General features: G+C 41.7%; 6 protein-coding genes and 1 non-coding gene across 7 annotated transcripts; 4 read left to right on the forward strand and 3 right to left on the reverse strand.

Annotated features, from left to right (window-relative positions):
* Positions 1-3,253: 3,253 nt before the first annotated feature.
* On the reverse strand, positions 3,254-4,360 carry BCR41DRAFT_353379 (hypothetical protein). Its single transcript, XM_022024139.1, has 2 exons — positions 4,266-4,360; positions 3,254-4,175 (listed from the first exon to the last, which is right to left on the reverse strand). The coding sequence occupies exon 2, from the start codon at positions 4,116-4,118 to the stop codon at positions 3,579-3,581; it is 540 nt and encodes a 179-aa protein (XP_021881373.1). The 5' UTR covers positions 4,119-4,175; positions 4,266-4,360; the 3' UTR covers positions 3,254-3,578.
* Positions 4,361-4,788: 428 nt separating this feature from the next.
* Positions 4,789-6,304, forward strand: BCR41DRAFT_422054 (hypothetical protein; the record flags this gene model as incomplete). Its single annotated transcript, XM_022030098.1, has 4 exons — positions 4,789-4,966; positions 5,476-5,932; positions 6,001-6,119; positions 6,221-6,304. Exons 1-4 carry the CDS (start codon positions 4,961-4,963, stop codon positions 6,302-6,304), a joined length of 666 nt encoding a protein of 221 aa, XP_021881374.1. The 5' UTR covers positions 4,789-4,960.
* Positions 6,305-6,750: 446 nt separating this feature from the next.
* On the forward strand, positions 6,751-9,340 carry BCR41DRAFT_322484 (hypothetical protein). The gene is made up of 5 exons (XM_022021472.1): positions 6,751-7,372; positions 7,511-8,296; positions 8,427-8,665; positions 8,785-9,006; positions 9,118-9,340. The coding sequence occupies exons 1-5, from the start codon at positions 6,828-6,830 to the stop codon at positions 9,162-9,164; spliced, it is 1,839 nt and encodes a 612-aa protein (XP_021881375.1). The 5' UTR covers positions 6,751-6,827; the 3' UTR covers positions 9,165-9,340.
* Positions 9,341-9,626: 286 nt separating this feature from the next.
* BCR41DRAFT_287460 (hypothetical protein) lies at positions 9,627-9,890 on the reverse strand (the record flags this gene model as incomplete). The annotated part of the gene is made up of 1 exon (XM_022020294.1): positions 9,627-9,890. A coding segment is annotated over one exon (264 nt), but the record flags the coding sequence as incomplete, so codon positions are not given.
* Positions 9,891-14,834: 4,944 nt separating this feature from the next.
* On the forward strand, positions 14,835-15,638 carry BCR41DRAFT_370638 (putative methyltransferase-domain-containing protein; the record flags this gene model as incomplete). Its single annotated transcript, XM_022026548.1, has 1 exon — positions 14,835-15,638. The coding sequence occupies one exon, from the start codon at positions 14,835-14,837 to the stop codon at positions 15,636-15,638; it is 804 nt and encodes a 267-aa protein (XP_021881377.1).
* Positions 15,639-16,026: 388 nt separating this feature from the next.
* BCR41DRAFT_370639 (hypothetical protein) lies at positions 16,027-17,595 on the forward strand (the record flags this gene model as incomplete). Its single annotated transcript, XM_022026549.1, has 1 exon — positions 16,027-17,595. One exon carries the CDS (start codon positions 16,027-16,029, stop codon positions 17,593-17,595), a length of 1,569 nt encoding a protein of 522 aa, XP_021881378.1.
* Positions 17,596-19,985: 2,390 nt separating this feature from the next.
* BCR41DRAFT_t72 lies at positions 19,986-20,058 on the reverse strand. Its single transcript has one exon. It is a non-coding gene; the product is annotated as a tRNA-Met (tRNA).
* Between the last annotated feature and the right edge of the window lie 3,687 nt (positions 20,059-23,745).

Genomic DNA, 23,745 nt, shown 5'->3' on the forward strand with positions numbered 1-23,745 from the left:
TACGTTGATACTCTAGCATTTTATTCGGCTTTCCCTCGTGTTTATAAAGCTATCTTTTAAACATTGTCCACTGCACTGTCAAGTAAGATATTGAAGCACAGAATCCCTAAAGGACCCTCTTCGAAAGAGGAAAAGAAGGCACACCAGAACGTGCAAAGCTTTGTCTCGACACGCTTAGAATGTCCTCAGGACTTAGTGAAGAATATGAACAGCACACTGCTAAGAGTAGGAAACTATTTCATGATAAGAACATCATCACTTCTTCCTACATACTGGGGTTTATATTTCCGTCCTAGGACCCATACCTAATTATAAAACTATTAAATCAAAGGAAAGGGCGAGTGGATATCGCAGAACAACAACTGGAATTTAGAGTCTGTATTGAGCTTATTATGGTAGCTCTAGTATCCCTCCTACTTTAAGACCACAGTCAGGTAATATTCATATAATGCAATCAACAATTGCTTCGAAGCTGCCACAGGAACCTTTAAATCGAAAAACAAAATAGCCGTTAACATCGTCAGGCCACATAGACTTATACGGGCCTTGATCACTTGCTGTGGCAACTCACATTATGGCCTGCAGCATGACATCCCGTCTGAGTGGTCATATCCTCAAAAACTGCAGTCCAAAAGGATCCATCTTTCAATGCCTACCGTACCATGGGTCATTCTTCTGTCCAGTTGCCTCTCCTAAGCATTTCTATCTACTCTTTGCAGACATACGCTCTCGATAAGCCATATGCTTCATGCTCTATTGTGCCGAATGCGATTCCTTAACGCATAGCGTGACTGATAAGGCATCCAAGTCTTTCGAGGTTCAAGTCCAATAACTTAGCAGCACGAGCCAAAGGCTGAGGTTAGTTTGAAGACCGCATTTGTACTTTGCATTAACTCATTTTTGCACACCATGTCAACTAATTAGTTCCAAAGTCCTCAACGCCTACTAAACCGTTGGCTGTCGCAATGGCAGTAGCCTAGTTTGGCCTTGATAGACGAAGGTTCTTGAGGATGAACTGAACCTTTCTTTGCTCACGATCTTGCTGGTAGTCTCCTTATGATCCGGGCACGCCTTGGTAATCGCAGTGTAATACAACTGTAATGTGCGCACAAATACCAAACTAGAAAACGACCCTTTTACTTATATAGCTTTGAGATCTATGAGTGGAGGAAGCAATCGTCGTTGTGGACTGTGCTATGCTTGTTTTGCCATGTACCAGCTACCTGCGTCTTAAGACGAGCTGTGGTAGCCGCATAGGTAACCATACCATTATTCGTACATGCCGACGACCCAGCTGGTGTCGGCTATGTACGCGAGGCTTCAGTATCCAGGACGACGGTAAGAACAAATAAAAAGCCACAGAAAATGAAACATATCGATGATGGTGATCGAAAGTTTTTTCTTCTCTTTTTTGTTACTCTCTCAGCACTATTCAGTAGGTATACAACTTTTTGTTGTTCTCTTCCTGACAGTCTGCATGGATGCCATTCCTAAGCCTGAAAATAAATATGTCAAGGAACAAAATGTGTGCACTTCCAACTATACTATTATCCTTGGTTGTGAAGGACCATCGCACCCAAAAGGATATCCTAATCCGTAATCAATATAACACGCAATTCTGCGTCAATATGTGAGATAAAAAACCCTTGTGTAAATAGCATTGTACAAAATACATGGTAGTTTGCTCACAGCTCAACAGTCACCTTATCAAATGACCAAGATTAAGACAAGCAAGTTCGTTCGTGTTTGACCATGCTATATCATAGTGGTGCTTCAATATTTCTTTATAAACTCCATGGAGGACGACACATTAATAAATAAGACGAACAGAATGCAGAAGTCAAGCAGATGTTCATGATAGGAAGCTTTCAGGCGACAACGCCAGTTCCAACTTGACTCTGCTAAAGAATTAATCTATTTGACAACCCTATATATTTATATAATAACATATTATTTTTTTTGCGTGACAACCTGAGCCAAATAGTAAAATATCTGATTTGACAGCCCTGTGCTCGCTGTTATTTGACAACCCCTTTTTTTTAATTGACAAGGATCCTCAGGGCTGTTATTTGACAATCCACTTCGTCCCCTAATTGTCAATGGTGTTCATTATCACTTGAAAACCAATAGAATAATGAGTGGTCGGTAAGACATGCGACAATAGTGTGGATAGTGGAAAGTTGTCATGTGACAGGTTGAAAGATAATTTTCCAACCCAAATAAGCCTGTGTGATTGCTAAATTCTACTCAAAGGGGAGTGTCCTTTTGTCCAGGATAAATGCGGCTTAGAGCTCGCTTTAGAGCTAAAATATTTTATTTCCCTGAAAATTTCCTCACCAATAAATATCAAAGTACTATTTCCTCCGCCATTTCTACTAAGTAATCTAGAAAAACCATACCCTCAGTAGTGAAGTTCACCAGAACTGCTTCAAAACACCTGAAACCCTCAGAAATGATGTAGAATACACTAATACACATCTCTAGTGCCCTATTTCATGCTTTGAGTAAAAAACTAATAAGTTTTAATACTGAGGATGTTTAATGAAGACGCGTTTAGACAAAGATTTGGCAACAGATCACATAGGTTATTATCTAGTTTTTACTTGAAATTGAACAGAATCTGCAAAAGATTTCCAAAACTCTTCAAACTTTCTAAATAAATAGAGCTATAAACATGGATTAAGGACCGTTGGGTTTCTCTGAGTGTTTGCCATGGGTAGACAGAGTCATCATATACCCAAATATCAACAGGTCTTCAAAAAATGATGTTTTTTAGCTTTACGCTTATAAAAACTCGATGGATACAAGCCGGATCTCGCAAAACCAGACCTCATATTATAGCTATGGGCAGTGGCTACCATCAGTAGCGCGAGCTATGGGAAAAAGCGATGTATGAGAGTGCGGTGTATATTCTAACACTGAAAAATACGGATTGAAAGACGGATTAATTTTGATAAAACACAAAATACACCATAAATAAGCATCAGTTCCATTCCTAGCCTTTCAGAATTGGAGAACAGCTCCTCCAGGGCCCCATGAAAGTGTCTTTATTATCATTAGCAGACATGGGCTATAATGATATTGGTTCTTTAGTATTAAGCGTCTTTTGATAAAGACAGGGTCTTTTTTTTACACAGGGATAGAGCGGTAAACCTTATTCTATTTTTAAATTCTACAAGTGTAAGCTTTTTTTTTTTTTTTTTTTTTAATTCAACGACAAACACGACATATCTACGTCCAGTAACGTTGTCTTGGCCGCTTATTCTCAGGTCCCTGTCCCTCTCGCCGGGGAAACACTGCCTCGAAACGCTCTAGTACAGCCTACAGGTCCCTTTCAATTTGCTTTCTTTGTGGAAAGTCAGCATTTTTATCCCTGAGTTCTTCTAAGAGCGTCAAACGTTGAATATAAATTGCAATATGGTCAACGTCAGGAGTTGGATTAGCAGAATGCTCCTCCTCAAGAGGCTCAAGCATCCCCGGCTGGAACTTGGACTCATGCTCCCATTGATCAACACGAAAGAATGTCACTGGATGATATTCTAGCTGAGCCAAAGCGATATGTTTACAACAAGTGTGGTTCATGAAGAAATAGTGACAGGAGCACGACATGATATGCCCAGTGGGAGATCTTGAAAAGTCAACTTTGATCTCATAAGAAGCCCCTTCGTGGTGAATGACTCCACCAGCAGTGTATCACTTCCCGTTTGCCAAATAAAAAGACCTTCAAACCCTCTCGAATTTCTAGTCTCTATATGTTCGCGCGCACGCGTAGCGAAGATTTTTGCTCCACATCCTTGTTTAATTCCTGGAGCACGATTTCTAGTCTTGCCAGTGACACCTCCTTGAACTCTATCTTTTCTTATGCGCTTCTTGCCAGTACATTGACATTCATAGGAAAGGCGACACTGATTGTCAACTTTGTAATCGTATTTTTTTGCCAACACAAAGTTGGTGGAGGTAGGCCTTTGATGCTTCAGGAGCCAAGCATCGAAACGCTCAGGTTGAATGTAGAATTCTACTCTCGAGGTGTTCAAAACTTTGAACCGAGATTCAGGTTCAATTTTATAGTGCTTTGCAGATAAAAGAATCTCAGGATCATCACACAAAGCCCCTCTCATTTTATCAATAACAATATTATTGAGACCATTTTCAATACGCGTCTTTAAAGGCTACAATTGACGCATAGGTATTCTGTTGAGTTATTACTTTATTATTATGCAACGAACTAGACTTTATTGATTGTAGCATTATAGCACTGACCTCAAAATTATGTGCATGACCGACTTGATCATCGTCCTCTTGATCATCGTCCTCTCCTTCATCGTCATGCTCCCCATCATCCTTGCTGGGGCTCAACGCGCCTAAGGCTTCTCTCTGTAACATAATATTGATTAGATTTCAGCAGATCGTCATCGATTCAAAAATTATTCGCGTTAGAAACTTACTATTTCTTCTAGTCCGTTGATCAATATTTTTTCAATTTGATCAGTGGCAAGAACATCGTTGATTGCGACATTGACAATGTCTACTTGCTCTTGAATTGGGAGGCCGTTGGGTGTGTTCATGGTGAGAAGAATGCGCAAGACAAAGGGATGGAGCAAAATACTGTTTACGGTTGTGGTTGGAAGAAAAGAGACACTTGTTTATGTGATTATTCCGATATAATAAATAAAAATGCTACGTCACTCTCTTGGAAGCCAAATTGATCGCATACCCAGCGTCTGGGACAAAAGGGTTCTCCTCAAAGGGTGAATCTATTTGACAACCCCCCTAATTTAGCAGTCACACCGGCTTATTTGGCAACCCAGGTCTTCTTTTTTGTTATTTGACAACCCGGGTTGTCAAGAAAAGAAGAAAAATTGTCTTTTTCAACCTGTCACATGACAAGTCTTCACCCTCTTGCACTTATGGAGGGCCTTTCTCAGCTGGATTTCTAAAATGGTGGCAACACTCCATTATCATGACTGTGGTTATAGCTTCTTCTGTCTCTCTTTTTTTCCTTTCCGCGTCTTACGCATGCGCCATCAAGCGTCGCATAACCACTCCGAATTTATGCATGCTTATATATCCAAAAACCCCTTAGTGCATGTTACCCGTATAGGCACATTTTCTATAAAAGCAAACCCTTGTTTTAGAAATCAGTTGTAATAAAAAACAACACCTCGTAACCAAAAAAAAAAGTTTGTTATTTGATGGAAGCTTTTAGATTGCTGGAGGGATTTCGTGTTGCTGAGAGATAGCAATAGAAACGATTTTCACATAATAATCTTGCCAATAAAAAAAGGGTTGTCAAATAACAGTGAGCTTGGGGTTGTCAAATTAGATATTTTACTATTGGCAACCCGGGTTGTCAAATAGATTAATTCCTACTCAAAAATATTTGGTTCTCTAAAATAAATCATGTGAGCAGATTTGGCCAATCTTTGTGCAAATGATCGCTTTAATCGACAAACAGCTCCCATTATGGCATCATAGAAACGAGCTGTCACACTCGACTCCAGCGCCAATTTTTTCCAGCGAGGAAAGAAACCGACGACAGCGCAGAGAGCTGTAGCTGCCAAAAAGACAACGGCTTCCACGACTGCCCTGCAGTTAGAACGAGAAACAGTACCAACATCAGGAAAAGCTCCCAAGGAATTGACCAAACAAGAAGAGGATGGCTACAGTGATGAATTAGACTACTCAGCTGAGGAATCAGTTTCGGATCACTGTGATCAAGAGGACCACGGCGAAGACGGGTATGGGGACGCGCATGCTCAAGATAAGAATTCTATTATTTTGGGTATCTCGGAACCAAAGAACGTAGACGTAAACGCAATTGCATCCGTCGAAGATATCAAAAATTCAAGGGTTATCGCGAAGAGGAGTGTAAAGACAGCATCCAAGGAGAGTGCCTGTGTAGTTCCATACGTAGGCGACATCCATTCTGGGTGTAAGTTTTTTTCCCTGGGTTTTATTGATCTATATCTTTTGTTGATTCGTTGCTGCTCGTTGTTATAGTCTCGCTATTATTGTTTCTGGAGCCATTAGTTCATCAAGCTGATATCTCAGAAGAAGAGAAGAAACTTCGCCAGTTTGACCTTACCTCCAAGTATGGTCCTTGCACAGAATTGACGCGCGTTTGAATTGGTAAATAATAATAATAATCACAACAATTTCACGATGGGTACAAACTTTGACTTAACAATGTACTTTTGCTCCATTATTTGTCAACCAATAGACGTTACAACCTCCACAGGCTATCAAGGATATGACTATCGCGCATATTTATCTGAATATCCCAGTCTATGAAGGACGTGTTTAAAAGCCTACAGCTGTTCTATCTTGTTATTTATTAGTATTGTAGTATTATATTTATTGTTATTATCTTTACTATAGTCGGCTTCATCAATAAACACTCAATTTGCATGGCCCATTTCTGTCAATTATAACAATTTTCACAGACGTCATATCTGAGCCCTTCTGTTTCCAGGGATTTGGAGTATTTGGTAAGAATTTCCTATATGGGGCCATGATTTTACCCTCATGTCCTCAACTTACGGCTTGTTGTATCGCACCGGTTGTAGCAGGCCATCGAAGGAATGCTCACAATCCAGGCTCTATGTTTACGAAGTGCAGATCAGGCGTTTCTACTGTTCCATTACTGAACTTTCAATGAGACGTTTTCGCTGTTGAGAACAATTGATGTGTGGCTACCCTACAATAAAAATGTAGCAATTTTACGTCACACAAATCGAGGTAAGAAGTTCCGTCCTTCCTTTCCTCCATTAACCTGCTTATAATTCCTTGAATTTTTTGTTTTCCACCAGACCACCCCAACTGGCACCATGACTGATCCAAATCAGCAACAGACTCCTGGCGTGTACTCCCCATTAGTCCAAAACAGGCGTCAGCAAACCTCCAACGCCTACAGAGAGCAGCAGCACCAAAACCACGTCCAATTCATTTCGTCTACTCCACTACCTAACCCGCGTCGGCTCTTTCCTGACGCCTCACGAGCAAAGCGTACTTTTCATCCTACCAATAGTGGTCCAACTTCATATGGAGCTATCAATGATAATTCCATGCGGATCAATACTGCAAGCGCCAATGCTGCAGCAATGCAGGCTGGCTTTATTAGTCCGGGTCCAACGACTCCGAAGCAAAAGCAAGTACCTCTTCGTACCACTAAAGTATCTCAAAAACTGGTAATGCTACCGGAGGATCAGGAGGATGATGAGACGGGGTATGAAGAAAACCCTTTTGATGACTCGCTAGATCCTTTCCGTGACGAGCCTAACTACTGGATCAAGAGAAGAGGACTTCACGGACGAGCCCCAACTCGCTCAGAGCTATTGACTAAGGAACAGAGATCTGCTAGGGGTCTCGCCAGGTAAATATGGTGAAGGACATCATTTATTTTAATAACGACCTCAAAAGGCTTTATTCCATGCAATATCAATTCATCCGCCAACATCAAGCTGAATGATTCTGTCTAACAATTCATGTTTCACTGGATGATACATCATAGGGTAGTTGCCTACTGCACTGCAGAAGGGTATGATATTAAAAGACTTACAACATTTTTAAGGGAAAAACATGCGGTCCAGCCCCGACTGTATGATGAGGCACTCTATGCTGCCTATCACTTCCCTCTTGTTCCAGGGAAAACAACCAAATATATGGCGGGACCGCCAGTTCGATCTCCTGGCGGCGGCTCTGTTTTAGACAAGCAGTTGGAGCAGTACGAAGAGAATACAGGAGATGCTTATTCTAGGTCACTTGAGCATGCCAAAGAGTTGGCGGAGGAAGGATATCGCCAGCATCTCAAGACACAAGGAGATGGGATCAGATCTGGTAACAATTCCATCAACAGCAAAAAACTAAAGAACAGACGTCAAACTGCCAGCCGGCCAAATGAACAAAATGAAGATGTCGGCTTGAGCACATCAAGACATGAGACTGGACCATCTGACCAGAGTACTAGCACAGCGCTTGAACAACAAGATTATTTCACTGATACGGTAGAGGATCAGACTACCACTCTCAAGTCTCCTACAGATCTACAGCCTGACACTGCCGATTTAGCTCTTACATCAAGCCAAAATCATGCTGTGGCTCCATTTATGGGTGGGGAAGTATTTTTCTTTGACTATGGGGTCACTGTTTTCTGGAATATGACTTTGGAGCAAGAAGCATGGATCATGGACGATCTCGCACAATTTGAAATAAAGCGATTGCTGCCTGAAGATGTTCAGACAGAAGAGTTTCACTTCGAGTACGCAGGATATTCAGCGCCACGTATCTACAATGACATGTAAGCAATTTTTTTTAATAATTGAACGACAGATGAGCGAGGATCAATATCTTGACTAGAGTGCCTGTCATGTCTAATGGCATCGCGCGTTTTGTTCGTGTGTCTTTTTATTCTTTTTCCGCCATTTAAGGATCACGTTGCGTGGAGGAAACCACATGATCAAGCTGACAATATCCCACGCCATTTCACAGTCTGTCAAATTGGCGCTCTATGAATGTCAAATGGACGATACCATTGATGATACCAAGATCATCCCTATCCAGCTGGCGCAAACAGGGAAACTGAACTATTCTAGGCCTCAAATCACTAGGATCTCGGGACATCTTTTCCAACTGCGCATGAATGTCGACCTTGTGTCCAATGTGCTTGGTATGATTATTAGGCTTTGTTCTAGAAGTCATTGGCTCTTCATAAGGAGTTGAGCCAATTACATTGAAATCAAGCGGTACCTTGGTACTGAACATCCCAATGCCTTTTTTTTAAATTAGATACGCCTGAGATTTTCTGGTCAGAACCAGAACTTCAGCCACTATATAATGCCATCCGTGGATATCTCGAAATTGGACAGCGCGCCAAGGTGTTGAGTGACCGATGCCTGGTGATTTCAGACTTGTTAACAATGCTGCGCGATGATTTGGCATCGAACAATATGAACTACAATACCTGGATCGTTATCATCCTCATTGTCATTGCCGTGATTGTTGCTGCAGGTAAGCATACATTTCTGCGACAAATATCAGGTATTTAAATATGATGGATATTCAAGCTCATTTATCGTTTTTGATGAAAAAAAAAAAAAAAAAAAAAAATGCTCTACATAGGTGAGATTGTTGTCAAGTACTTGAAAGCAGACTCATTCTTTAAATAAGATAAAATTGCTTTTTTCCCCTCCACAATAAATATTTTCGCTGCCAGTGGAACGAGTTGGAAGAAGTGGGATTTGTGCATTGAATCAGTGATGACAAGCACAGCGCGCAATTAAACAAACAAAAGGTGGGTAGAGTATTTTGTATATCTATGAGCCTTTCCCATAAAATTCTGCCTCTTTTTGGTTTATTGAGCAATCGAAATATAATATCATTTCCTTTTATTCATTATGGGTGGAATGAAAATATGAGGAATTCAAACACAAGCCTCATATTTATTTGAAGGTTGATTATCGAAACCTATTTATTTTTTATGATATAATACAATGATGGAGTAGTATTTCTGGTGAAACAAATATATAGAAAGGTATAAAGGTAGATGCACAATAGCACACAAAAAAAGCAGATGAGAGTAACCGATGATGTTGGGGGGAAAAAAGGGAAAGCATTTCTTATTGAGAGTGCATAATACCAGCTCGAAGACGCTGTTCCTCTGTTACAGGCGCATACCAATCATGGATCCAGCAGGAAGCAGCACCTTCGGCTGACCAGCGATCCGTCATCTCACTAAGAATCATGTGCCCGATCATGGCAATCTCTTTCTCGTAAATGTCCTTAGTTAGTCCCTGGAATTGATGCTCATAAGTGAAAAAGTTGGTTGTGAACTTGAGCGTCTCAAGGTTGGGGAAAAGCTTAAGTAATGCGCCGAAACCAGGCAGAGTCAGCGGACTCGAGGTATACTTTGTTAATGCTAGGTGTCGTACTGAATCGCCAGGAAGTGGTCGTGAAACGGCTGATAATGATAATAACAATGATGTGGATTGAGGTTGACCTTCAGTGATATTGGTTAGTGAGGCATGATGAGCAAAGGGATGATCGGGGATATTATTAAGATCGGTTGGAGCTGATGGGCAAAGTGCTGACATGGATAGAAGTTTCAGCTGCTTGACACGTTGTACCATTTCACGGATATTCTCGTTCGAGATACAGTCCAGATCTAGAAGTTCCAGTGACTCAACTTTCCCGCACTCAAGTAAGGACCAGAATCCTTCCAGGCTGACTTCTTTGATACCCAATGTTGGAGATTGATATGGGGCAAGTGTCACAGATCTAAAATCCTCCCAGCCAGTCATCATCCTGCGCAAGACTGTGTCTGAAATAGCATGCTGTCCTCGGAAGCTCCGAATCTGTGGGCATGCTGCAGTAATGGCGCTGACGACCTCTGGCGCTACAAATCCTCCATCTCTGTTGCCATCGTATAACAGGTGCTCCAGACAGCGCCCATAACGGACGATACAAAAGATAAGCTCAGTCATCTCAAGATCTAAAAAATTGTCCTGGATTTCAAGGCACCTGATCGACCCTTGACTCTGCTCCATTAATGCAACCAATGCACGGGAAAAATCTTGATGAAGGGTGAAACCAAGCTTGTGATACTCCTCTCGTCGGCGTGGTAACGTGAAAGAAGTGATACGTGTGTAGAGCAAATGCATGCCTGGCTGATGAGGAAAGTGATGCATCATGGCAGTGTTCTGGACAGGAACTGTGGTCTTGGAGATAAAGGAGGAATAGCAGTTGGCGATACGAAGTGAGCGAATCCGCGGAGTAAGCCGAGTGAGCTGTTGCATACAGAGCACCAAGGTGTTGAACTCCATATGGTCAAGTATGAGGTGAGTGTAGAGAGAAGGGTCCGCCAAGATGCGGCGCCATGCACGACAGATACTGTTGAAGAGAGAGCAGCGTTTGATTTATGTGTTTAAATTGGATTAGAATACTCTCTTTCTGAACTCATTACAAATATAAAGGTATGGCTGTAGCTTCAGTCTCCATTTCAAAAAGGGAGAGGATATGTAGTGAAGATCGATCCAGGCTCAGGTAAACATCCATGACTCTGGAATAACGGGGAAATGCGGATATGTAAGTTCGATATAGATTCTTGATGTGAAAAAGATTAAGAAATAGTTCGAAGGATATAGAAGGGTGAGAGAATAATACCTGGATGCTCTGAACTTCTCTTCAAGTGGGAGGTGAGTAAAAATGTCTAGCCAAATACTTTCAGGAATAACTGGTAACTTGGGCTTTGCTCCAAAGGTTGGAAGTGTGGTGTGCGTATCCATCTGGAAGATGTCGGTCATGTTTTGGTTGCTTGTTTCAAAAAAAAAAAAAAAAAAAAAAAAAAAAAGAGACGAAGGTACCTATGCTTTTTTTTTCTGTGCCTGGACACCCACTCACAAAAAATAAAGAGAGAGTAAGGAACAAGCGAAAGAAGAGTGTTATAGTTGTTATAAGATTGAGAGTGATAATGGGAGTGAGAGCAAGAGTGAGAGTGAGAGCGAAATGAGAATGATAAAAAAAAGGAAGCCAAGACGTAGTCGGTGTATTTATATGACCTAAATGACCACAAGCCGAGAGCGAATGTCTCGGATGCACAGAGGAAAAGAAAAAAGAGGGGCGAAGACAAAAAAAGCGAGACAGGTGAAAAACCTTGATGTCTGTATAACATGCCCAAGTCTCCACCGGTCTAAAAGTTGAAAGATTAAAACCTTGTCTTGCACTCACGTAACTTCTACTGCTTATGTTCTTGTATGTTAATTTATGATCTCTCAGCCTTTGATCTTATGCTCTCTTGACCATCCAGAAGACAAGAGAATTATGAGTCTTGTTACAGAAAAGCTGAATTATTTGATACATCTCCACTGAATAGTTGTTCCCTTTCTTTTCCTCCTTACGGTCAATTGACACCACACCTTCTACCTTTGGAAAAGTGGAGTTTAATTTACCAAATGGAGTGACAACAAATGGTTGAATGATGCCATGTCCTTTGTAGCCCCACAGTGCTAGTATATCTTGGGAGCGCCACCGCATGCCTTACCATTTCTCGCTATCAACCTTTGGATGTCTTTCTGGCCTTAATCGATACGTACTGCTTATAGACACATAATATATTTTCAATATGCCTGTTAATAAGTACCCATACATGTTTTCGATCTTTAATAAATCTTTGCAACAATGTCAATGGGACGACTATCTCAATAACCTGCTCAGTTGCTATTCGACAGCTGCTATGGAATAGCATACCAAATTCCAGGACTCCTATCTCCTCTCACAAAACCGAATGTTTAACTACTATGTGAATGTCAAGGAACGACATGCTAGTACCATTATTCTTATTTTGTTACATGGCAACGTATTCTTCTTTGAGGTGATAGCCTGTCATTGTCTTGGAATAGAACTTCTTATTTATCCATCCCTAATAGCCAAACCAATGTCGAGCTCTGTTCTCACTAATTTTATAATTCAAAAAAACTCTGTAGCTGTCAAACAAGCCGCTTCGCGACAGACGCGAAACGCGTCATTACTCAGGCGAAGACAACAACTGCAAATAGAAATACCAAAGGCTTCAAATAGAGCAAAACATTTTAAAATCAGGAGCAGCTTCATTTTCTTAGATATTCAGGGACTGGCTAAAAGTAAGGAAGGAGACCACATCTGTTTACATGGACCCTTAATTTTGAGATGCGCGTTTGGCATTTCTCAGGACAGTGGCGTCTATTTTTACAAAGTATAAGGAAAGTTTCTTAGATTCAGCAGGCTATCTATTATTGTTATTGCCCGATCACTCCCTCTTGATCATCATTTCTGCCTACCAGAGCCTACCCGTTTCGCAAGCTCCATCTGCGTCTAACCTCTAAAACTAGCCCTTCTTTCCTACCTTTGTCCTTCTCCTTATAGGGTAAAATCAGTATTAGAGTGTTCCACACTTCATTACCCTATTGTGGTGACATGATGTATAATACGGGCATGCTATACTATTGCATGGGTTTAAGAACATTTGGCATTGCATTGCCGCCTAAGGAAGGCAATAAGGAAGCCTAAAAAGCGCTCCTTGTTAAGGGTCCGTATAGTAACAACCTGTATGCCTATTCAAACTATTCTGATCCGGCTCTCCACTTTGGCTCCTACAGCTGCAATAAGAATCTTTCTGAACAGCGCGGCACTATCATAAAAGATATGAGCAAATCCTAGCTGTGCACTTAACTTGCAATACATCTGGTCATCAAAATAAAAGACATGCTACATCCACTTTGAGTTGAGAGTGTTCCAAGCTTGTTTCCAAAGTATCCAGGTTAGTTCTAATAATGATCGTTATACTGGGTTTTATTACTTGTGAGGGTGTTGACTTCGTCTTCTCCGTCTTCTGTTCACATTCCTGTACCTCTTACTCACCCGGGGCCTCTTCATCGCTCTCAGTAACCAAGCGCAGGATCTCTCGCATCTTATGCCTTAATATCGAAGGAGCTTAGATATACCCAAATAAGGGCGACAGCAGTCGAACAGTCGGCTTAGCAGCAACGGCATTGTCAGCACCAGATGCTATTTATAACAAGTTGTGGTGTCTAGCAATGTCTTCCTATTAATCATGTAAATCCAGCCATGTCATTTCATTGGCTGTGGCGCGTTGCACCATTAGTTTAATTTTTTTTTTTTTTCTGTCACACCTTTTCTTTTCACATCGGAATCCTGGCTTGTTTCACATTCCTCTCCATCTCTTCATGGTTTTCTGTCGATCGTTCAACATCAATTGCATTCAATCACCTGCACGTATTTCTTTTTGATCGTTTTAATCACCGCCGTTGTTGTCCTTACTATTTCTATTATTACTACCATTACTATTTGCATTGCCCTGCCTTGCAGCATCTGGTGTTAAGTGCTTTTCTCTCCTATGACTTCTATTCTTGCAGCCGACTCGTAAATATATTCTGAGAGACGACAGATATACGCGTCGTGCCTCTCCTTTTACTTCTCCACATATACCACACATTGATCAGCAGCACGCCCCACTTTTACACCTCTTACTGATCTCATTTCTCTCCTATCAATCTTCATCTATCCATTGCTTTTGAATTTTTTAGTCCTTCAATTCTATCCTATTCTTTGTTTCCTACTTATTTTTTTATTCTTGCTTTTGACCTTAATTCTGTCTTCACAAAACACTTCATTATTCTCTACCCCTGTTAATTATTTGATATACGCCTTCTGTCATCCAATATACACATTCTCTTTCAGCTCTACACTCCTACAAACATTTACTCATGTCACTCTATAGACCCCACCCCCACTTTCCTATACACTCAACCTGCGACAACGCGTCCTCTCCCTCGTTCTCCCCCATATCCCCATTCTTTGAAAGCGACTACGAGGCCAGTTCGGACTTGTCTTTTACACCTTTATCCACACCACCTTCATCGCCGTCAATGGATTGTCGCCGTCAAACTCTGTTCAGGCTCCTTCCAGCATGTTCAATACCCTCGAGAATCAAACGAGGTGCGTGGATCAGCCTTACACTTGAGGTCGTAGGTGAATTTGGCAAATTTCAATATGGTGGGAATCAAAGTTCGCCGTTTAGGATCAATGAAGGACAGTCGCTCATGCCGCTTGAGTGCTGTCTGCTCTACGAATCCAAGGGGCAGATAATAAACCAATTTGCACAGAGCCATGTTCTGCTCGAGAAGCGTGCATTACAATCTGCAAACTGGCTAGGGATGGAGGATCTGTCAGGCCCAGGAATTGGGCCAGCGGGTCGAGGAGGATTAGAAGTACGGGTAGTACCTCGAAGGGAGTGTCCAGAACCGTTTTGGATCAGCGTTGGCTGTAAAGATGATCAAGGGTTAATGCCTCTAGTCCTTGGTCCTTTCAACTACACCGCTGGGAGCTTTCAAAGTTACGATTCGAATCGTGTCTTACGCCCTATTAGTATCCCACAAGGAAATGGCTCAAATCCTCGGATTATGCTGCTTGAAGAGACATGGAATAATGTTCCTCAGGGTCGTGTTTGGGACTCTGCCTTCATTTTGAAGGACATATTTACAAAACAGGTACAAGATAGGCTCGAGGGTTCTAGGCCCCCCATATTTGCCGGGAAACGAATTTTGGATCTCAGTGCAGGCACTGGTCTGTTAGGCGTCTTTCTAGCAGGTTTGGCCCAGGTTGAAATGGATCTCTTACTTCTACGCGGTAGACCCAATGCTACCAACCGTGATGGCATTACCAACAGCAGTACTACCCATATATCAAACGCGCCACCATCGACGACGGTGGTCCTAACTGATCTAGAGGATGCCATGGAACTTATCCAACGTAACATCGCATCGAATAAGCGTAGAATAGCGCCTAATGTCAGTATAGAAGCGAAGCCGCTCATCTGGGGCTCCTCCCCACTGACACGCCTTAAAGCCGATCCTTTTGACGTTGTGATTGCGTCGGATGTTGTATACCAAGTAGATAGTTTCAACTCCCTTCTAGAAACGCTTTACGACCTCTGTACGCCTGGACACACAACGCTTTACCTTGGCTACAAATGGCGCGCATTGGACATTGACATGGAACGGCAGTTCTTTGAGAAGTTGAGCGCCATGTTTAGCGTTGAGAAATCGTTGCACGATCTAGAAGTCCAGGTGTGGTGCCTTAAACGATAACATGTTACGATAAGCATCATAATAACGCAGTAAAAAAAAATATTAAATGGAGAGGAAAGCATAAGAGGAGGAATGTAGACGAGAGAACAAGGAGTTGATATCCTTGTTTGAAAGACATAATTTCTAACACTATAAACTGTGCTGAAGCGCTCTACTGGTTGAGAATGGAAAGCACCCCTTGTCTATGCATTCCATTCTTTCCTCGCAAGTGGAATTGCCCTTGGAGAGAGTAGAATTTTCATTCCCACTTTTGATCTTCAACTGTAGCGATCTCGCTGAAGTTGTCTTCAACCTTTCTAATTTATTTTTCTCTCTTTACCTCACATAATCCGCCCAACCGCCTTTCATTATTAGTACTATTTTTTATTTCAAAAACTTAGGCTTGGGAATGACTCGCCTACATATTTTCCATGCCTTGTTCCACTCAGTAGCAGCATTAGGCTACATTCCTTTTGCGCTATCCTCTACTCTCATCTCTTCCTCAACACCATTTGTCACTATACCACCAATTGCCGTTATTCTTATTGCATTTATCCCACCATTAACCTTCTATCCTGTGCTCTGCTTCTCATATCGTTACTTGGAGCGTTTCAAGCGTATATCTTTGTCTATCCAACGCGCCAGGATGTACGTCATGCTGGCAGGATCCGGTCTCTGCTTCATAGTAGCAGTACACTTGATAATGGTACACTCCTTAGCGAATTCACGCGACACTATTTATAATCGTAAGAGTTACTTCGCTATTCGGCCTTCGCAATCATTGTTTACAGCGTCTATTGGCCCAGAATCGACCACTACAGTGCTTGTAGTAAAAGGCACTGGGGAACAAAGTACCAAGACTCCAACTGGCGATGACAGAGTGGCTAAAATGAATGACAAGGCAGAAGCTATGCTGTCGCCATGGACCACCTATGTGCCTCTGTCTAAAGAGCAGGCTCATCATGGAGGACAACAGCAGCAAATGATGGTGGGGTCCGATGATAAGAATACCGTCTCCGATCAGCCAATCACTTCTGTAGAATGGAGATGGGATGCACAAAGATCTGTGTTTAAGTTCCTGTTACCATCCCATTGTGGACAGTCTCAGCAATCCCAGGAAGAATGCAGGACATCCTACCAGGAACAGGCTTTTATTATTGCGAAACAGGCTCCACAAAAGGCAGCAGAACCAGTAGTTAGTAGTTCGAGAACTGTTGATATATCAATTCCTAAGTCTGTTGCAGCAACAAGTAACGCATACAAGGTTGCCCAATTCAAAGCATCGCCATCATTATCGCCATCATTATCGCCAGCATCATGGTATCCACTTTTGACAAATACGCATGCAGGCGAAGCCGCAGTGCCTTCTACAAAAGCGAAAACTGACGCCAGTTCTGCACAGTCACAGTTGAATTTACCTCTTGATCCAAGTACTGTTACCTTAGATCTATCCTCTTCTCTGGCTGTTAGCATTGTAACCTCCATTCCTGTCGCTTTTGATGAAGCACTTCAGTCAAAGCATAATAATGCAGACCTAAATGCTGAAAAGGTTAACAGGATAACTCGCATGAAGGAGGCACTGTTATATAAATATCATAGCGATGACGAAGATCGCAAGTCATTCCAGCCGCTTGGATTCGACATCAAAAGTTCGTATTGGCTACTGTTTATCGGATCTCAAGGAGTATTAGTCTTTCTACTAGTGATGCTCCTTTTGGGCGTCTTGATTTTGACAGAGTATGTGCTGGACCAAGAGGATGAAGATTGCGTGAACCGAACGTTTCTATACTGGGGCAGAATTTTTGGTGTTACTATAGCAACCGTCACGAGTGCGATCCACGGATCGATATTAAGTGGATATGTGTTGATAGACGGGCTGTCTGATTGGATCGCCCAGGCCGCCGTGGGCTCCATCTGTCTATACTGGGTAAGCATGGTATGGATTATGAATCGCATTATTGGTCCACTACCGTATTGATATTGGGAGATGCAGCAGGAGGAACAGACCAGGAGTAGCATACATTAACAAAACGTGATATTGCAATGTTTAAACATTGATATCTTTGGAAATTGGTATACTCGAACAATAAAAGACGATAAGTATTACTTCTCTATTCCTTTTATAGTAAGTGCTGTGCTCAATTCAAGGTTTCCGTTAGCACAGCTTGTTTTCTTCATGAGACAGCCCGCTAAAGATTTTGTTACGTACCGAGGCTTGGGAGTGCACCTCAGGTGCACTTCCATAAGGTCAGAATATCATGTGACGGTCATAGAGAGTCCTTGATAAAAGGCTCTCGTTTGACAATAATAAAAACAACTTTTGATCTCCTTGACTTCTAATATCTGAAAAACATCTCAGATTTTATTTTACAATGAATAGCAAAATTGATTCCGAAGTGCACACTCTCTGATACTCGGTTCCCTTACTCCATTAATTTACTTGTGTGTGGCCAATCAACCTTTTCAAATTAGTTTTGCAAATAGATTAATCCAAAAAAAAAAAAAAAAAAAAAAAAATTAGTTAAGAGGCCAAATAACGCTGGGTAGGCTGCCAAGTTCATAATGAATGTTATTTGGCAACTGGGCTGCCAAAAAGATTAATCCCCGTGCAAATAACTTCATCCTTTCCGAAGGTAGGATAAAAGTAAGGATGAAGTTATTTGCACGGGCCCGTACACCCCTTATTTGTACGGCCCCCGTGCAAATAAATTTTTACTTATAAAAAAAATTATTTGCACTGCCCCGTACACACTCTATTTACACTGCTCCCCCCGTACAAATAAAAAAAAGTTATTTGCACGGGGGGTCTTTTTTTTATTTGCACGGGGTCTCTTTTTCATCTACAAGCAGCAACGTGTATCCTACAGACTACATGATTCTGGCTTTATATAAATAAGTGGAGGTGAGTCTAGAGTAGAGAGGGGTCTGGAATTATTACTGGTGGAAGTTGCAGCGCCGTGGGAGCTGCCAAACAGCTCATTTGTGACATACAAAAATACTACCATTAGACCCATATAGCGTATACGATGATTTAAATTACCACTCACGTGGGGCAGACAAGAACCCTCTCTTTGTCCTCCTTCTTAGTTGGTGCAATGTTTTAACCTAATTGATATAACTTATTATGTAATATGGAGCTAAAGTTCAATAAATTTACCCTTTTATTAATGAGGCAATGTGGATAATCACTGAAGTTTTTGGGCAGTACAGGCTGAGGGAAACGGCAAGAAATAAGATTGAAGACAGTGCTTCTCTTCATTACCATTTCAAGTGATTGTACAATATGAAGCTGGTCCTTTAGACGCAGTGAGCATCTACATGTGCTGCTGAGTATGCAATACTGCGTGCTAAAGACGAACCAAGGTAAGTTGGCTATGATAATAAACTTGGAATGTAATGAGACAAAACTAAGGATTATTGCGATTAGCAGTCATTTATATGGGTTTTTACTATAGCTAAGGTTTTTACCCTTTTTATTTAACGAAGATCCCTGGATCATAATAAAGACATCTTTCTTTCGTTCTCGCTACTTATTATGACCCTGGCATATTTCAATAACAGAAAAGAATATTTATGTCTCTTTTCTATCACTATTAGTCACGGTTATGCTATTAAAGTATTTTAGTCACTAAGATATAGAGATATAGGTGATTGTGCACGTTCGGCTTTGAGTGCGAACTGTCACCAACTATCAAAAGACAAGTAATATCGGGTAAGAAGATAGATATTCCACAAAATAAGCTGAGGTCTACCCATTGTATTTTGATGAATTTGATAAACAGAAAGGGAAAAGAAAGAGAGTAGGTAGTAACACGGCACGCTATACATCGTAGAAATGAGTATGATTGTATGATTGTTTGTACATCTACCGACACAAACTACACGTTAGAGATTCCTAATAACTGAATTCATCGTTGTGTGCTTAATAGTGTACGGAAATACCTAAGATGTATGCACGCGTTAAATGAAAGAAAGCATCGGGGAACCATAACAATGCAACCAACAAAAGTGCAAAGTAAAGCTGCATAGTATATTGCAACTATAGATAAATCATTTGTAATTCTGTATTTAGTCCCAGTCGCATAAAGAATGCCAACATCTACTCTGAGCTACATACGAACTTGATAAGATATTCTGGTCAGTATTTGATGCTTAGGCAGCGGCTCTAGATCTAAGCCTGTGTCATGGAAGGCTTCCTGGTTATGGTGTTTAGGGCTAAAATAAAGACCCCGTACAAATAAAAAAAAAGACCCCCGTGCAAATAATTTTTTTTTATTTGCACGGGGGGAGCGGTGTAAATATTTGTACGGCCCCCGTGCAAATAAGAGGTGTACGGGCCAGTGCAAATATCTTTTTTCTAAAAGTAATTGCTCTCCGTGAGGTTCGAACTCACGACCTTCAGATTATGAGACTGACGCTCTGCCAACTGAGCTAGGAAAGCAACGCTTACCTTTGACGTGGAAAGATCTGTTAATGATCCCAAAGATTGACAGAAAATGAACAAAATGATAATAAAAAGTTGGACGAAGTGCCAAAAGATAAATTCATAAATGGACAAAGTGCCAAAGGAGGATAATCTGACAAATAGAACACTAAAGGATCATAAATCAACAATGATAGTCCTGGAGAATGCTGCAAAATAGCTGTTTTGCAAAGAAGCCAAAGTGATTTAAATACTAGGATTGATAAAGGAAATAATGATAAAAGTACTGAATGATGATGGAAATAATGAAGAAGAGGATACGTAAATAGCAGATTTACGACACCTTTGTGTGAACAAATCACTATTTTAACAATGGGAGGACTATACTGAAATGCCACATCGGAAGGATGGACTTCGAGTACCGATCACGGTGTACATTGGTAGAGAAAAACATGGATACGTACGACGCCATGGTGATAGGAACGGCGATGATGAGGAAGAGAGAGAGCACACACCAGATTGGTCTGTGCAGGACATTTACCATGGACTTACGCCCAAGTCCATTGCTCAGAATTGGAAAGTTGGCTTCAAGACAACAACAAGGATAGCTACATATATGGCAGGGCGCTTCGTCAAGGCCATAGAGGAATTCGGTCGTACAGAAATCTGGAACAAACGGTGTAAAGTCACCGTTGAATGGGAAAAGGCTCGTGGAATCACTGCTATGAGCAAACGCGCTAGAGGACGCAACTGTGTTGGGGAGCACAGACGTAGTAGCAATGATTTCCTTGTCCCTTCCCTCAGACAAAGACAGAAGCTGAATGTAAAAGAGATCTACAAGATCGCGGATGACCGAGTCCGGGACAGTTACCTTGGGAAAACCAAACTGGACGTGATGGAGCGGCTAGGTGGAATGAAGTTTTTGATGACTATGGATAGCGGATAATTTGTCGTGTTGCGCAACAGGCCACGTCGGAAAGGTGGACTTTGAGTACCAACCACGGCGGTCAGGGTTTATGAAATCATGGATACAGCGGCTCTTGTCGTTGTGCAGTAATAGCTGTATATTGACTATATGTTACGTCCTGAGGCTAGGGAGTGTACCCAAATGGAGCACTCCCCTTTTTATTCATAGATCAGAGCAATTAGTGACGGCTATGTTGGAGCCTATATAAGGCTCCGACCTAGCTAAAATAATAAACAACTTTTGATCTCCTTGACTTCCGATTTACCATAAAACATATCATTTTTTCAAGGATCTACATAGAGTTACATCCATCCATTTTATCAATCCATCCAACCATTTTTTTTTTTCTCCATAATTTCAATCCCTTTATTTCAATCATGTCTAATATTAATAAAGTACCAATTAACGAAGATGTTGATATGGAAATCTCTTCACCAGAGAATGGCTCAGGCTTGACACCTGTCGAGCAGTTGAACTTATTGGTGGCTAGCCTGGTCGTAGATACGACGGAGAGTGTAGTCGAGTTCGGCAGTGATGCTGTTCCCGATATCGAGAATGTTACGATGCTTCTTCGAAGTTATAGACTTCAGAAGGAGGAGACACTCAGAAAGAAGGCATTGCTGTTCCTTAGGTACAATGATGCCAAATCAAAGTTAAGAAAAATTGACATTGATGAAAAGACACTTACCAAGGCCTTAGGCGATCTCGCTCAACAGAAGGCAGACATCTTGAAGGTCTTAGTAAGACAAACTGAAGACTTGAATAGTTCTATTGAACATATGGAGGAGGTCAGAAATGGCTTATCTTCAAGCGAGGACGTTTCGATTGATAGATCGAGTGTGTCTGAAGCAGATAGTCACCGTATAACGGTGAAATGGGATCCTGCTAATCCCGAACATGACGCACTTCATCGAATCTTCAAAGAAGAGAACATTCCTTTGATGGAAGATTCAGAAGAGGTAGACTATACCAAGGTCAAGAAGAAAACGTTTGCGGATGCGCCTATGCTTGATTTAGACGTGTCCAAGGTTCCCGGCAAGAATATGGTCAAGGAAATAGCAATCAGGGTTGTCACTTTCCGTGATGACTTTGAGAGGATATTCCGTCGTAACCTTTCTGATGTTCTTTTCGACAAACTAGCATGGGATTACTTATCCCTCTGCGTTTCCAAAGTGTCCGGCCTGGCGCGAGACTATGACGATCTCATCAAGAAAGTGCCTCTTCAAGACAGGACCTGGTCTCGGGCAGTTACATGCTTGAATAAAGCTCTAAAGTTTGACATTCTAGGGGCTTACATCGCTGATATGGCGCTAGTTATGAGGCCTGAGAAGAATGACACTATTAGGTCGTTCGCGCAACGATTGCTACCACTGGTTGAGGCAGCTGGAATCCCAGATGATGGCTGCTATATGCTCATCAAAGCTTTATGCAATCATCTGTCCGACGTAGGATTTCAGGCTGTCATCAAGGAATTCGGCTCAGTGAAAAGTGTTAGCTCTTTGAAGGAGTTTCTAGAGTTCCTAGAAAAGACACCAGGTGCCTTAGGTGAGAAACGAACCGATGACGCCCATTGGTTTATCCAGAAGTATGGAGGAGACGCTGGAGAACAGTATTTGCGATCCATCAAGTCCAGATCGGAATACACTCCTAGAGAGGTTCCGAGATCTAGTCATAAAAGATCTCGACTTAATGCCAATCCGTCAAGTGATAGAGAAGCCAAGAAGGCTAAACCATTCAAGGTCTGGTGTAAGGGAACGGAGAAGTGTAGGTCGAATCCGTACAAACATGCCCCGGAGGACTGTCGGTATGCTGAGGATCAAGTCAGAGATCATTCTAAGGATAAGCCCAAGGACGTCAAGAGAACTGATGTGCGCAAGCCGCTTGCCTCAGTCAGTGCTTTTAAGAGGATTAGTGATAGTGCGCTCATAAGAGACATAATTCCGAATAAAGAATCCTTCTTTTCCTCGTACTCAATTGTTGAGAAAGCTTGTATCAAGCACCTAGGGGCTTTCAAAGGTCCCGCTCCTGGTGATAATAGAATAGCTGTGCCTATATTTATAAACGGGCAACAATATACAGCATTGTTAGATCCAGGCGCCACAACTTCTTTGCTCAGTAAGGAAGTAGCCATAGAGCAAGGTATTCGCTATGGTCGAGTACCAGGAGAATCTATAGCAATGATAGAAAAAGGGACTAGCACGGATAATGCCATTACTTGTGATAAAGTCCAATTGGTCTGCAACAATAGATCTGGAGAATATCAATTGTCGGTCATGGACATTGAGTATTATGACTTCGTGTTGGGAATGGATCTCTTCGCTAGACTCGGCTTTTCCATCACGGGAATAGCCATGCCGGAGATACGAGAGGAGGAATCCCTATGGGTCCCATATGATGAAAAACCTCAAGTCATTCCGTCACAAACTCCAGAAAGAGAAAACAATGCTGAATTCAAAGCATTGAAAGAAAAGTTCCTGTTAGCACTGGAGCCTTATTTACAGGCGAATGAAGCCATCTCGCCAAATTCATTTTGCAATCTTGATACAATGAAGGTCCAGCTAAAGGTTAAACCCACCTGTATCATCCAGGAAAGATCTCGCCCATTCCATTCGCAAATTGAAAAAGAAGAAGTGGAAAAGACCATCCAGAAGTGGCAAGAAACGGGTGTTATCGTTCCAGCACCTAAGGGGTGTCCGTATAATAACTCCCTGACAATGGCAGCACGCCGTGACCTGGAT

This window comes from Lobosporangium transversale (assembly GCF_002105155.1).
Source record: "Lobosporangium transversale strain NRRL 3116 chromosome Unknown BCR41scaffold_18, whole genome shotgun sequence".
Lineage (NCBI taxonomy): Eukaryota > Fungi > Mortierellomycota > Mortierellomycetes > Mortierellales > Mortierellaceae > Lobosporangium > Lobosporangium transversale.

Bases quoted from the DNA above. Each gene is read 5' to 3' on its own strand.
- BCR41DRAFT_353379 (XM_022024139.1), bottom strand. From the start codon at position 4,118: ATGAGAGGGGCTTTGTGTGATGATCCTGAGATTCTTTTATCTGCAAAG.
- BCR41DRAFT_322484 (XM_022021472.1), top strand. From the start codon at position 6,828: ATGACTGATCCAAATCAGCAACAGACTCCTGGCGTGTACTCCCCATTA. The intron at 7,373-7,510 runs GTAAATATGGTG...GATACATCATAG, and splicing joins TCTGCTAGGGGTCTCGCCAG to GGTAGTTGCCTACTGCACTG. The intron at 9,007-9,117 runs GTAAGCATACAT...TGCTCTACATAG, and splicing joins TGCCGTGATTGTTGCTGCAG to GTGAGATTGTTGTCAAGTAC.